This window comes from Adiantum capillus-veneris, chromosome 7, assembly GCF_014529385.1.
Source record: "Adiantum capillus-veneris isolate H3 chromosome 7, ASM1452938v2, whole genome shotgun sequence".
Taxonomy (NCBI): domain Eukaryota; kingdom Viridiplantae; phylum Streptophyta; class Polypodiopsida; order Polypodiales; family Pteridaceae; genus Adiantum; species Adiantum capillus-veneris.
The window spans coordinates 70,484,178-70,498,653 of NC_140937.1; the positions used below are offsets into that span (position 1 = coordinate 70,484,178).

Here is a 14,476-nt window from a genome sequence, read left to right on the forward strand (position 1 = left end):
TGATGACGTCTCCTAAAAACCAAGTAGAACTTATCTCTCTACTTTGGAAGTATGATATGGACTTAAACCCAGACATGCTTGCAGTAGCTAAGTCTCTCGAGCACCAAATGGATTAGTCATCCATTCTGGAATGATGTCGTAGGGTAAAAAGGGATCCTCTACCCGCTAAGAAACATGGACTAATGACTAGGCTTTTCTTCTCTACCTCATAGTCGAGGACGATTATGATTTCAAGAGAGAGGTAATGTCATAAAATATAATACCTACCAACTTTACCAAATGATTTTATCATATTAAACTGTTCATTTAATATGGAAAGATAAAAAGGGAAAAAGAGTTAGGATATAGATATGTGCTTCTAGATCTATCTCAACAAGGGACCAAAAGGAGAAATGGTTGCATTTCAAATATAGGGGTCCAAAAGGAGATGGTGTACCAAAGAGAAATGTGCAATAAGTGCTTTTAGACTTATCTCAGCAGGGAACCAAGAGGAGAGATGGTTACATCTCAATATGGGTCCGAAAGGAGGTAGTCTATCAAAGAGCAACGTGCATCTAATGGAGCTTAAAAGAGCTTAGGGTTAGCTTCATTAAAGACCTCCAAAGGTTAGTGTTAAAAGTGCTTAGAACTTAGGCAATCTAGGGTTGTGTTTAAGGTGGAAACATAGCCAAAGCTTGAGGTGCTTGTCATGCTTGGTGACTAAGGTGCTTGAGGTGCTTGTCATGCTTGACGACTGAGGTGCTTGAGGTGCTTGTCGTGCCGTTAGGTGAAATTTGGACTCACAAAGGGGCCCTTTAAGGAGTTTGACTTTACCTCTCTCTACCAAAACGGGCGCATGGATAATTTTTTGCAAACAAACTCCAAAGTTGACAGAGGTTTGACAGTTAGAATGTCCTCTTCAAGCTCTATCTAGTGATGTATAGCACGCCATGAGATTCCTCATATTTTAGAAGAGTTGTCACATCATAGGTGAATTAAAAAAAGAAATCTTCTAAAATATGAGGAATCTCATGGCGTGCTATACATCACTAGATAGAGCTTGTCACATCATAGGTGAATTAAAAAAAGAAATCTTCTAAAATATGAGGAATCTCATGGCATGCTATATATCAGTAGATAGAGCTTGAAGAGGACATTCTAACTGTCAAACCTCTGCCAACTTTGGAGTTTGTTTGCAAAAAATTATCCATGCGTCCGTTTTGGTAGAGAGAGGTAAAGTCAAACTCCTTAAAAGGGTCTCTTTGTGAGTCCAAATTTCACCTAATGTTGCTGACTAAGGTGCTTTCCATGCTTGATGAGGAAGGTGCTTGAGAAGCTTACCATGCATGGGGGTAAGGTGCTTGAGTCAAAAAGAGACCCTACAAAGGAGGGGGAAAGCCCCAAAGTTAGGGGAATCTTTGACTTAACCTCCCACTCACACAAAGGGCACCCCCTTTCTCAAGGAGCACATGGACACATGTTAGGCTCTCCCTATGCTTAGCCACATGGTGTGCTTGAATCCTATTGGTTGGGCTAAATAGGGGTCCAATGAGCTTATAGTTCAATTCAACAAATATCTAGACATTTTCAATCTCTCTCTCTCAAAGAGGTAAGGAGGACACTTGTCCTAATGGTACCCATGTTGCTTTAAATGCATTGTGCATGTGATTGGCTAGGCTTAGAAGGATCCAATGAGCTTCGAGATTGAGCTACAAGGAGGGGTCGACCAAGGCAAGCAAGGGGTGTAATTGGGGGTATACACCCTCTGACACACTCATTTTTCACACATTCTCACTTGGTGAAGTGCAAGAACTTTATCTCCTTCTCCAAGCTTGTTGAGAAGTTGAGAGCCTACACCAACACTCTTGGCTATGGAATGCGAATCCAACCAAGATCCATGCTTCAATGATTAAGCTTGCCATCTTCTCCATATTCATTATGCAATTATGTATGCTAGCAAGAAGAGTGATGTAAGTGAGGAACTATTTCTTTCTCCTATGAATGATTCTTTTTCCTCTTCCCTACCCTCATTCCCCACTAGCTCTCTCCACCTTCGAAGGTGTTTGAGGCCTTGGGACTGAGGCCGGGGATGGTTAATGATTTTACAAATTTTATGTTATACTCGTGATGCATGAAGCTTTCCATCTTCATAGCATTACCAAGGTCACAAGGAACACAAAGATTGTATTATACGAAGTCTCTCTTTATGGGAGAATCTATAATACAAAGCCTATTTGGAGGGGGGACCGGATCCACATAAATCCGGTCTTCAACTATTTTCAAGCTCTCTAATTCTCTCTCTGTCTCTTGCAAAAGTATTGTTCAAGCCAAGTTAATTAAGTATAATGGTTATGTTGCTACCTCTAATTAAGTTCACCCTCTATGTTCTCAAAGTAGTCTCACAAAAATGCTCTCTTTAATTCTCCTAATTCCGCTATTCTCAAAGTTCATAGGCCATTTCCATTACATTTATACTATTGAAAGTGGTGATGCAACTGCATGTTACGGCTCGATCCTCCTATGGGAATGCAATCGATTTCCTCGAATGTCCCACATGCCACTTTCTACCCACATGTTCGCAAAATTCTTCCTCTAGTGTCTCCCCGTCATTTGCCCGCAACCTTGCCATTTCTGTTTGTTGTTGAGAGGGCTTCACCTTAGGTTCATGTTATAACTATTTTTTTAAAATCATTGGCACATACACCATGTTTGAGGTTTGGGCTCAAGTGTGTGCAACCTTCCTTATATTCAAAGACTAACGATAGCTAGCATTGTATTTTGCTTGCGTAATTAGAATGGCTAGTCCGTGGCCGCCATGCAAAATCATTATGTGTACCCTTCCAAGGGTAGCTACTGCAAGTCCCAAATGGTGCTAATTATGAGTGGGACTTCTTAATTACTTCGAGACCTAAGTGGTGCTGATGCAAAAGGTAATTCTTCCTATCAATTGGCGGTCTTAATGATCATTGTTGTTTACTCTTAATTTGTGCCTCTAGAACGATGGCAGACGGTCCATTGGCTTTTCTTATGTTGGGGGGAGGGGAATCTTTTGAGTATTTCTTTTCTTTCTTTCAAATGAGATAGATATTTATACTATACTAGAGTATACGTATCTACCCAATTTATAAGTTGAAAGCTGCCATATGCTATTCGGTCCAAGCTTTCCCTTATGAGTTACCCATCAAAATTGAGATGCCTCAACTCGAACCCTCACAAGATCGTGCTAAAGACTCTACGAGTGCTGCTCGCTGCAACGCTAGGCTCCCCTCACCTTAAAAGAAACAGAGGCTTTCCAATGAACGAGTAAACAAAATCGAGCGAAGCCAATTCCCAGGCAAATATGGACAACACCCTTGACAAATTAAGCGACGAGATTTTGGTTGGAGTGAAGCTTATGAAGGAACGCTTGTCAGAAAGCCTCGGTCTTTGGAGCGAAACAAGGGCATTCTGGGGAGGAATCTAGTCGGCATCGTCTGCAAAGTGGAAAGCCACCAATGGAACCCCCGAAGAAGACTATTCTCTTGTACTCCTCTACTTAGTGTGTAGCAAAACTCAAAGAAGGGCGCGCCTCATTGATCGGTTGAATGTGAGGTGCTTAATAGAGGCATATATGGGTTGTGGAAAACATGAGGCACTTGGGTAAGAAAGCCGACGGAGTCCATATACGCATTTCCATCGTCGGCGAGAGGGAATGATTAAAATTCCCTCATTAGATAGAATATAGAGATAAGCTCTCTCTCTCTCTCTCTCTCTCTCTCTCTCTCTCTCTCTCTCTCTCTCTCTCTCTCTCTCTCATTCACATTGAAGTTCCAAACCTTACTAGCTCAGAAATAAGTAAATTTTATTTCTCAAAAGTTTCCCAGTATTTCTTCAAATTTTCCTTGTGGGTACTCGAGCTTGATCGTGACGGCGTGCATAGCTCATATGTGAAGGGGAAAAAGTGGCATGCGAGATAGCTCAGCATGAAGAGAAACACAATTTTTCACAGAAAGACAGGACATGTGTCCGTAGGGCTTCAACAAGGTTCGGAGGGGGCACTAAGGCCGCGTGCAAGTAGGGAGGGAGTGCATCAAACAATCATATGTGCCATGCAAAAAGCTAGAAGAGGATTGATGTAGGTAGCACATCTCCTTGCATCTGCTAAAAAAAATGTAAATTTCCCTTGTGCTCAAGGGGTAATTTGCCACCCCTCTATAGACACAAAACTACCAAAATTGGCAATGGAGAGCCACACTAAACATGTGGTTTCCATATGTGATTGTGTGTGTGTGTGTGTGTGTGTGTGTGTGTGTGTGTGAGAGAGAGAGAGAGAGAGAGAGAGAGAGAGAGAGAGAGAGAGAGAGAGAGAGAGAGAGAGAGAGAGAGAGAGAGAGAGAGAGAGAGAGAGAGAGAGAGAGAGAGAGAGCCTCCCAAATAACCGCCATCTTCTGCTAACTAAAAGAGAGAGGGTGTCTTCCTTTGATTCTGATTCTTTTGTTAATCGCCCCCAGAAATAGCAGCCAAGTATTGCTTCAGTAAGAAATATAGAGGGAATCCTTTATAGATTCCTGTTGAAAATGCATTTTCCAACAGCAAGAAAACATACTATAACGGTTTTTCACTTTTTAAAGTAATATCAACTTTAGCAAGCCTTCGTATGACCTTCCTCATTGTAATCAAAACCAATCCACGATAGTGCAGACCCGTTCCAGCACGGGTAGGCACCACTGCCAGTGATGACGGATCCAAGCACTATTGCAGCAGGGTCGGATGTTGCTGTTGTAGTTTTTTAATTTTTTATATAAAATTGACAACTTGGTAAAACTTACACTTATATTTTAGAAAAGGATGTCGGGCATGTTGGAGAAGCCAGAAAACTAATGGAATGAGTCCATGGCACCGCGGACCCATTCTAGTAGCTATCCCTGACATGCATGGGAGCTTTTTTTAAAGGAAAGATTACTTCCAAATTACCCTTGAAATAAGAAAAATCCCAAGGAACCCCTCACAATTGGCCAGAAATTCCCAAAACGCCCTTCAATATTACCAAAATTCCCAAATTACTCCTAATTAACCTTGCAAACATCTCTAGAACCATTTTCTTTTGCAACTCTTCATAGGAAGATTGGTTCTCCTCAATAGAAGATGATAGATTTAATATTTTAGATGGTATTGAGGCCTCTTCAGATGACATAATTCATCATTTTTGGACACAGATGTCTCTATCGTGAGATTATTGGTGAATGATGTTGTCTAAGACACTAAAAGATAGATCTCCATTGTCATAGACATTATAATATGGAAAAATTGGGGCTTCCTTGACTCATAATCCTCTCTGTAGATCAGTTTAGAGTTTGCTACCGAAGATTGATGATTCTGATAATCATGTTGAAGAGAGTGAGAGTACAGACTTATGGTTGGACAAGATCCAGTGACAACTAGGCAATAAGCTACTTTGGAGCTTGTGCCTTTTCACATAGTGCCCAAGGTGGCTCCATGTGTGGATGAGGAGGATGATAGCCCGGGATGATAGCCACTTACACGTGGACAAAGGTGAGAACATCGTAAAGACCAAAGGGGTCTTTAGCTGCTTTGAAGTGTTCTTGATAACATCTTTTTTTGTTGTTATGCATCGTTTTACATAGATAACATTATTGAGATATGGGATCTCTTGTGGAAAGATATTAACAAAAAATATGAAAATGAGTTAACCTTGCAAAACCAACCATAGTTAAAGTCACTGTCGAGACTCGTTCGTTTCTTTTATCGCTCAAAAAAAATCACTCGCCATATTATAAGACTCAACAAAACATATACCCCCCCCCCGCCCCCCGTGCATTGATGTTCAAACTGCTCGCAACCTCTGCAACTGCGTGTTGCGGCTCCGTCCGCCTATGGGGATATATTGGCTTCCCTCCGATGTCCCGCATGCCAACTGCTGCCCACACGCTCGTAGAATTCTTTCTCTAGTGGATCCCCATCATTTTCCCACAACCTTGCCGTTTTTGTTTGCTTCTGAGAGGGCTTCACCTCAGATTCATGTTATAACCATTTTTAAAAAAATTGCTCGAGTGTGTGTAACCTCCCTTATATTCAAAGACTGACGATAGCTTGCATTGTATTTTGCCTGCGTAATTAGAATGGCTAGGACGTGGCCGCCATGCAAATTCATTGTGTGTACCCTTTCAGGGTAGCTTCTGCGAGGCGCAGATGGTGCTAATTATCAGTGGGACTTCTGAATTACTTCGAGACCTGCTGCTGCGAAAGGTAGTTCTTTTTATCAGTGGGAGGTCTTAATCACTGTTGTTTACTCTTAATTGCGCCTCCAGAACGATGGCATTGGCTGGCACGCTTATAGGATGGATGCTCAGCGCATTGGTGGTTATGCTCATGCCCTGTGCATACACTCTTTCTCGCCTGCTTCGTTGGGCCACCCGCATTCTACAAGGTCCTCTCGTTGCTCGTGGAAGAGTTGTCCTCATCACTGGAGCTTCTTCTGGCATCGGACGGGTCAGCTAGCTAGCTCTCTCTCTCTCTCTCTCTCTCTCTCTCTCTCTCTCTCTCTCACACACACACACACACACACACACACACACACACACACACACACACACACACACCAAGTTTTTGCACCATATTATGAACAGCATATGGCTTTCGAATATGCTCGGCGTGGAGCGAAGCTGGTGCTTGCTGCAAGGAGAGAGCATCTTTTGAGGGAAGTAGCAGACCTCTGCACATCATTTGGAGCCCAGGGTGTGTCCATTGTACCTACCGACGTGTCAAAAGAGGAAGATTGTAGGAGAATGGTCAACTCTGCTATCAGTACCTTCGGTGGTTGTAAGTACTCCCTATTCTGGAATCGCTTTCCCCATTTTCAGAAGAACATCCATTGTATGATTTATGCCAATGATCTTTAAATATGTTTATCATATAGTGGATGTTCTTGTCAATAATGCGGGCACCACACATAGTTCCTTGTTCGAAGAGTATACCGAGTCGAGCGAGTTTCGCTATGTCATGGTATTTTTCTAGGCTGATTCTACTAAACATTGGTTTTTCATCAACAAATTCTGAGCTCTGGCAAAGAGGGTGCATTTTTAATGTTTTCTTTTTTGACAGGATGTGGACTTTTGGGGCAATGTTTACCCAACTTTGCATGCACTTGAACATCTTAAACGAAGTAGGGGACACATTGTGGTAACTGCATCAGTGGCAGCATATGTCCCATATCCTTACTTGACAATGTATACGGTACGCATGGGCATCATCACTGCGCATGCATGCCATTACCTTTCAGTGCCATAAATTGTAAAGATTAGTTTGAAGATGTTAAATATTCTTACCCTATACCTCATGATTGATGAAACTGTAGGCAGCTAAAGGTGCCATTGTGAATTTCTACGACACATTGCGAGTCGAGTCATTGTTGAAGAACGACATAGGCATAACATTGGCGCTTCCAGGATTTGTGGACACAGAAATGACTCAAAAAGAGCCCCCGGTATCACTCATTCCTTCATTTGAGCCTGTTTAAAGCGTGATTGTGTTTTTGGTAATGCACATTTAGCTTCAAGTTTTAGCACAGTTTACTGTCCAGAGTAAGAGGGAGTTGCTTGCTAACTTTCCTTCCATACTGCCACAGAGTTTGTGTAGGAGCTCATAGAAAGACCCAATCCTTGCTTCCTTCACTTGGCTTTCATCCTTTCTATGAACGTGGTTCAGGTTTTGTTGGAAGAACCTACTTGTCCTAATTTTCTACCTTTGCGTCGCGAGGATTCAATACATTTTGAGCTCATGGGCCGGATGTTTACACCTATTTTAATACTAAACAAATAAAATCAGGGAGGGGACGGGGCATCGACTTAAAGAGTCAGTATCATGAGATACGAATTCCCCCTGAGGATGTCCATAAGACTGCCTTTCGCACTACCTTTGGATTTTATGAATTTTTGGTAATGCCTTTCGGCTTGACCAATGCTCCTGCCACATTTAATCAAATGATGGATCGAATTTTCAGTTCATACCAAGCTTTTACAGGAGAACTCTTTGATGACATACTTGTCTTTTTGAAGACCGAAGAACATTGGAAGCACTTAAGACATAGTGTTTCAGGAATTGCGGAAGCATGAGTTGCATGCGAATGCAAAGTAAATTGAGTTCACGGAGATACAATATCCCAGCCATATAGTCTCACACAACCAAGTGAGTATGGATCCCCAAGATCCAGGTGGTACAAGAATAGCCAACTCCCACCACAGTACATGATGTACTTTTCGGAATTGTGTTCTTATTATTGGAGGTTTATCTGAGGCTTTTCTCAAGTAGCAGGACCACTTTATGACCTAACAAGAAACATGAAAGATCCCTTTTAAATGGGGATCGAGACAACAAGGTGCCTTTGATAGGCTAAAGTACCTAGACCTATTTTGATAGCGCCAGACTTAATAAAATGTCACAAAATGGTGACGTAGCAAACCCTAACACACATACACACTCTCTGTTGGCCGATGCTGACGTGACTGCCCAACACATAGATGGTGACGTGGCTGGCTGGCTGCAGAGAACCCGCATGCTGGCACGTGGCAAGCTATACGGACGCTAGCGCAAAACGCGCTGCAGATTGCGGAGTTCCGTACCGCTGACGTGGCAGCGTTGTACGGTAGTATTTGGTAGCTTTTGGAGATCCTTGGCATTTTGTGTTTTCTTCACCGCCAAGACCTCACATAGCCTAGTGTTTTGGATCGCCATCACCTCCTCGCTATTCACTGGCGTTTCAGCCCTGAACATCGCCAGCAACCCTAGATCACCCCAGCGTTTTGCTAACGCTACAGCAGATGCCCAACGTTTTTGGTTTTCAGCCATTCCGCAGCAGAAGAGGCAGCGTTTTCAGCAGTCAAACACAGCAGCAAATTCAGCTCTAAATGATTGCAGAAGATCTCCATTTTCAGCCCATAAAAACGCAGCCAAAACAGTCATTTTCAGCCACCGAAACAGTCCCGAAATTCAGCAGATAGAAGACCACAGATTTCAGCCCTAAAGTCGTCGTCGTCATCGGCATAGTCCCAAGTTGCATCAGTCCATTGCATACGCATTGTACCACTTTGTACAATCAAAAGTAGACCACTCTCGCCGACGAGAGTGGGGCCTTCGAAGGAGGGTTTTACAACGTCTCTAGTGTCGTATCTCTCTTCTCTCTCTATCTCTCAGTCTCATACACTTGCACGCACAGTGTCCATTCACTTTGTTTGTGATCATAGCACTTTCCATTAAGAACAAAAGGCTCTCCCTTCCATAAGAACTAAAAGGAACCTTGAGCACAGTTCGGAGCACTCATCTTGAGCAAAGCGCAAACAATCATTCCGTTGCACCTAACATTGGTATCAGAGCTTTGGCAGTGTTCTGTATCACTCAAGGAAAGAACCACAAGAATTTTTTTGCTTGTTGAGGTCGCACGAACCCAAGTTCGCTTGGGCGTGTCGATTCCTAATCGTGTTTTGTTGAAGAGTGACAGGAATCCCGAGAAAGAAGGGCTTGTCCAGCCTCCCCTTGTGTCTCTTTTCATTCATTGAGAGCGGACCGTGCACTTAGCGGCCGGCCAATCGACGTGAGGTGGGAAAAAGCAACCTTGGTGTGAGCGCAGGGCCGCCAAGGGGTGCGCCCGTAGAAAAGAGTAGAACTCGGGTGAAGAGAAGATCCTTCTCAAACGCGATTTGCAAGCGAAAGAGAACCTCAAGAACCTCAAGATCCTCAAGAACCCAAGAACCCAAGTTCCTCGTGAACTTAAGAACCCACGAATCCCAAGAACCCAAGTTCCTCGTGAACTTAAGAACCCAAGACCACAAGTACCCACAAGAACCCACGACTTCAGAATGATATCACTCTAAGCGGAATGGATACTTCGCTTGGAGGTGATGAGCATGAGAGAGGCGAAGAAGAATTTTTCCCACCAGGAGGTTTTTCCGACCTTCCCTATCTACGACACCGATTGCACTAACTCCAATGGAGGAGTTGGAGCTGTTGTTTATGGAACAGAATTTACAACGCAAAGCAAGAAATGCAACAAGAATGGCAGTCATAGCGCGTGAGCGTGAGCAAGCACGCTTGGAAGCCAAAGAACGACAAGCCAAATTGGATCATGAATTCAAAAAAAGAAAAGCAGAAATGGAACGCAGAAACGCAGAAGATGAAGCAGAAAGAGAAGCAGCGAACAAAGCAAGACAAACAGAATTTGATCGCGAGATCAAAGCAAGAAGGGAAGAGCTCTTGCGACTCTTTTCTCAAGCTCAGGCACAGATGCAAGAGATTCGGGAAAAGGAGACTCTCTCAGTCTCTTCTTCTCCAAAGCATGACACACAGGATTTGCAGGATTGTGTTGGATGACAAAGATAAGCATGATGGTTTGAATGATATTGCTAAGCATGATGATTTGGGTGCCAATGACAAGCATGATGATTTGCATGATCAAGATGTGATTTCTCACAAGCATGATGATTTGCATGAAGATGATGTGATTGTTCACAAGGATGATGTGTTAGTGGATGCTTTTTCTAGCAAAGCTAACCTCGTTGTAGATTCGATCAATCACGAAGAACCGATCTTGGCTTTTGAGTCAAGGTCCAAAGTGTTTGCATGATTGATACGCACGCATTATTCGAGTGTTTCATTCGTGATCGTTTCCTATATTTTAGTCAACATCGTTATGTGATCCCTTTTCCTATGCATGACAGATTGTATGTTGAGCACGTTTCTGTCATGGATAAGCACGAATGTATGCGGATTTTTTATGAACAGCTGAAAAGTATGTATGTCAGGAAGTCACATTCCATGTCTCTTCCTTGGCATGACAAAGTTGTAGACAGAGCACATCATAGTATGAGCACCAAGCATGGGCATTTCCATTGTGATTTGCCACAGTTGATTGATTTCGATCAAACAGAGAAGATTTGATCTCATTGTTTGCATGTGTTTGATGAACGGGTTGTCACTCCGTCTCTATGTTCATCTACATTGCATACACACTCTTTAGAGAAAAGTTTTTATCCCCTCACTTTACATGGAATGGGTATGTTCATGGTTTTGTGTTGGAAATGGTTTCAGGAATTTTCAGCCATGGAGATTCTTGGGGAAGAAAGAAGCATGACACTCGACGAAGTTGAAGCATCGAAGGAGCCACAGAAGACTTTGTGTCGCTTTTGGCGCGGCCCAAAGAAGCAAGCGTTGCAGACCTTTATGAAGTTCAAGTACCGCACGACCCACACCTCAGAGTGGTGGGCCAGCGAAGAGTCCTTTCCAGGATTCCGGATGCTATTGGCGATCTCCCTCAACGCCATACAGTTCGGTACCAGTACCTCACTTTGAAAAGGAGGGGATGTCACGTGACACATCCAACCCTATGTGTCCGTGGACAAGCTACAGTATGATCAGGGTTCAGTTCAGTCCAGTCAGTCTAGATAAGAGGTGATTTGGCACTTTTGTGAGTCTATTCGTAGACCGTGCATGCCAAGTCACTTAGTGTAGATACATATCCTCATGTTGCACACAGCATGATCATCAGTATTCCCTTCAGAATCCATTAGATTCAGTTAGGGGAATTTTCCAGTGCATTTAGCCTATTTTTTCTATTTTTGGTATTTTTCACTTATTATTTTTAAGTGACTTTCCAACAAAAGTAGGTAGGGCAATTTTGCTAAGTTAATATATAAGCAAACCCAAGTTAGTACTCAATGGCAGAAGAGGCAACAGGAGCTCTCACTCGACAGGCACCTTCTTAGCAAGAACCCCATCAGATCCCTGGTATTTTGTGTTTTCTTCACCTCCAAGACCTCATATAGCCTAGCGTTTTGGATCGCCATCACCTCCTCGCTATTCCCTGGCGTTTTCAGCCCTGAGTATCTCCAGTAACCCCAGATCACCCAGCGTTTTACTAACGCTATAGCAGATGCCCAGCGTTTTTGGTTTTCAGCCATTCCGCAACAGAAGAGGCAGCGTTTTCAGCAGGCAAACACAGCAGCAGATTCAGCCCTAAATGATTGCAGAAGATCTCCATTTTTCAGCCCATAAAAACGCATCCAAAACAGTCATTTTCAGCCACCGAAACAGTCCCGAAATTCAGCACATAGAAGACCACAGATTTCAGCCCTAAAGTCGTCCTCGTCATCACCGTCGTCGTCATCGGCATAGTCCCAAGTTGCATCAGTCCATGTATACGCATTGTACCACTTTGTGCAATCAAAAGTAGACCACTCGCCGACGAGAGTGGGGCCTTCGAAGGAGGGTTTTACGTCTCTGGTGTCGTATCTCTCTTCTCTCTCTATCTCTCAGTCTCATACACTTGCACACACATTGTCCATTCACTTTGTTTGTGATCATAGCATCCATTAAGAACGGAAGGCTCTCCCTTCCATAAGAACTAAAAGGAACCTTGAGCACAGTTCGGAGCACTCATCTTGAGCAAAGCGCAAACAATCATTCTGCTGCACCTAACACGGAACTTTGCCGGCGGGCCACCGTTGAATTAATTGTAAACTGTGAACTGTTTCGAAGTGGTTATTTGTGCTTTCGCGGTATTCTCGACTTGGAGTGTCCAAGTCTGTTACAGTGGTATTAGAGCACGGCCGATTTCTCTTCTATGGGAAATCCGATCCCTAATTTTTTTTCCACGGTACCTATGGCTTCAGGTAGGGATCAATCGACTCCCTCCGCATCCGGAGATGCGGGAAGGGATCACAACAAAGATTCAGGCAAGGAGTATGGCCCGCCTCCGCCTACTCAGGCGGAGCGTCAAGAGATGGAGCGCTGACAATTGACTGGCGATGCAACAAAGATATGCTTAATTTTGCCAAGGACCCGAAATTGGCAAAATATATGAGCAAGACTTCTTTCGAGAAGGTGCACACGCAGTGGCAGAAAACCACAAAACCACCCCCGAAACTCGCTCTCAAGAAACCTCCTACTCCCAGGAAGTATACAGAGTAAGAATTAGAAGAGTGGTTGATGCACGAATTGCTCAGCTTTTTCACGAGTAGAACAAAGTTAAAAAGCACAACAAAAAAGCAAAAGAAAGGCACTGACTTCCCGGGCTATTTGGGTCGTCAGTCTACTTTTGAGAAGGCAAGAAAGCAGAAGAAGCATGTTCGCTTTGAATGAGTACCTAGTTCTTCTTCTTCTTCTTCTTCTTCTGACAGCTCTTCTAGCTCATCTTACTTGAGCGAAGAAGACAGAAAAGGCAAAAAGAGAAGCAAAAAGAAACGCTTCGGAAAGGTCAAGAAAAAGGCAAAGAAGTCTAAATCTCGCCCCGTGAGTGACAGTTCTACAGAGGACTCGTCTACAGATAGTTTAGACTCTGACGACAACAACTTTTATGCAAAGAAGAATTATTTTTATAAAGCTAACCAGTATGACTTTCTGGAAGACAAAAGCAAGAAAGTCCGAGAGTTTAAGGAAGGTGGATAGTCAATTAAATTTGACACGTTTTCTGGTTATAGAGAAGGCTTTTTCTTTTGTACAACAGTTTGACATCGTTTTTGCGGGAGGGCGTTACTCAGAGCACTCTAAGATTCGGAGAGTTGCCTCTTACTTTAAGGGGAATGCTCGAACTTGGTGGTCTACGCTGCTATTAAACAAGATTGCGCTAGTTAAATGGCTAAAATTCAAGAGGCTTTTTATTTCTTCTTGGCTGAATCGAGAGTATGAACATGATATACGAACTGCTTGGAACCATCTTCGGATTACCAAGAAAGATATAGTGGGCACTTATTGCGAGAGATTCTAGAGCTCTTTTCTACCCGCCTCTTCATTCAAGAAGATCTCGTTCAAGGGACTGATTGAGCGGTTCACCTTGGGTCTACCTACAGAGATCCGAGATCACTGCTTGGAACAAAAGTCAGCTTCCATTCAAGAGTTGATGAGTCATGCGAAACTGGGTTTTGCCATTCACTCTGGCAGTTTGACCTACCCCACCGATAAGATCATGACACAAAGAGCCGAATAGACTTCGACAAATGAAAGTAGAAAGAGGAAGAGCAATTCAGAAAAGAAAGATGCATGACCCAAGATTACTCCTCAGGAGCAGGCTCGCTACATTAGGGAAGGGAAGTGCTTTGGATGCGGGGGAACTGGACATATCTCCACGAAGTGCCCTAAAATGGCACAGAAAGATCAGAACGACAAGGACGACGAGAGGCTCGAGAGTTCGAGAGCAGCTGAGGAACGTGGAAGAAAAGGGAAGATGAAAACAGGACAGGTTCCAGATTGCGTGGGTACCGATCGCAGCACGTTGGACGAGAGTACAGAACTTTACCGAGCTTGGGGCAAAGTGAAAGACCGAGAAGCCTTGATCTTCTTTGATGGAGAAGCTACGACCAACTTCATTTCACCGGAATTGATGGAGCGGCTCGAGATCACTCCCGATCGGATGGGACAACTTGCGGAGGCTGTTCTAGCGGCACCCGGCAGGGACGTAGCCATTACACCTGTCATTGGCAAACTTCAGTTGCATTTTTGGGGGTATTTGGGA

At 43.5% G+C, this 14,476-nt stretch overlaps 1 protein-coding gene across 3 annotated transcripts in view; it reads left to right on the plus strand.

The window, feature by feature from the left end:
- Positions 1 to 6,070: 6,070 nt before the first annotated feature.
- LOC147454024 (11-beta-hydroxysteroid dehydrogenase-like) overlaps positions 6,071 to 14,476 on the plus strand; it is a 125,073-nt gene continuing 116,667 nt past the window's right edge. For 2 of the 3 annotated variants that reach the window (XM_086517246.1, XM_086517248.1), the window contains exons 1-5: positions 6,232 to 6,468; positions 6,606 to 6,798; positions 6,896 to 6,981; positions 7,081 to 7,212; positions 7,334 to 7,462. In XM_086517246.1, the coding sequence (XP_086373372.1) occupies positions 6,292 to 6,468; positions 6,606 to 6,798; positions 6,896 to 6,981; positions 7,081 to 7,212; positions 7,334 to 7,462 (717 nt within the window). In that variant the 5' untranslated portion in view covers positions 6,232 to 6,291. The other variant, XM_086517247.1, reaches the window with a different exon arrangement.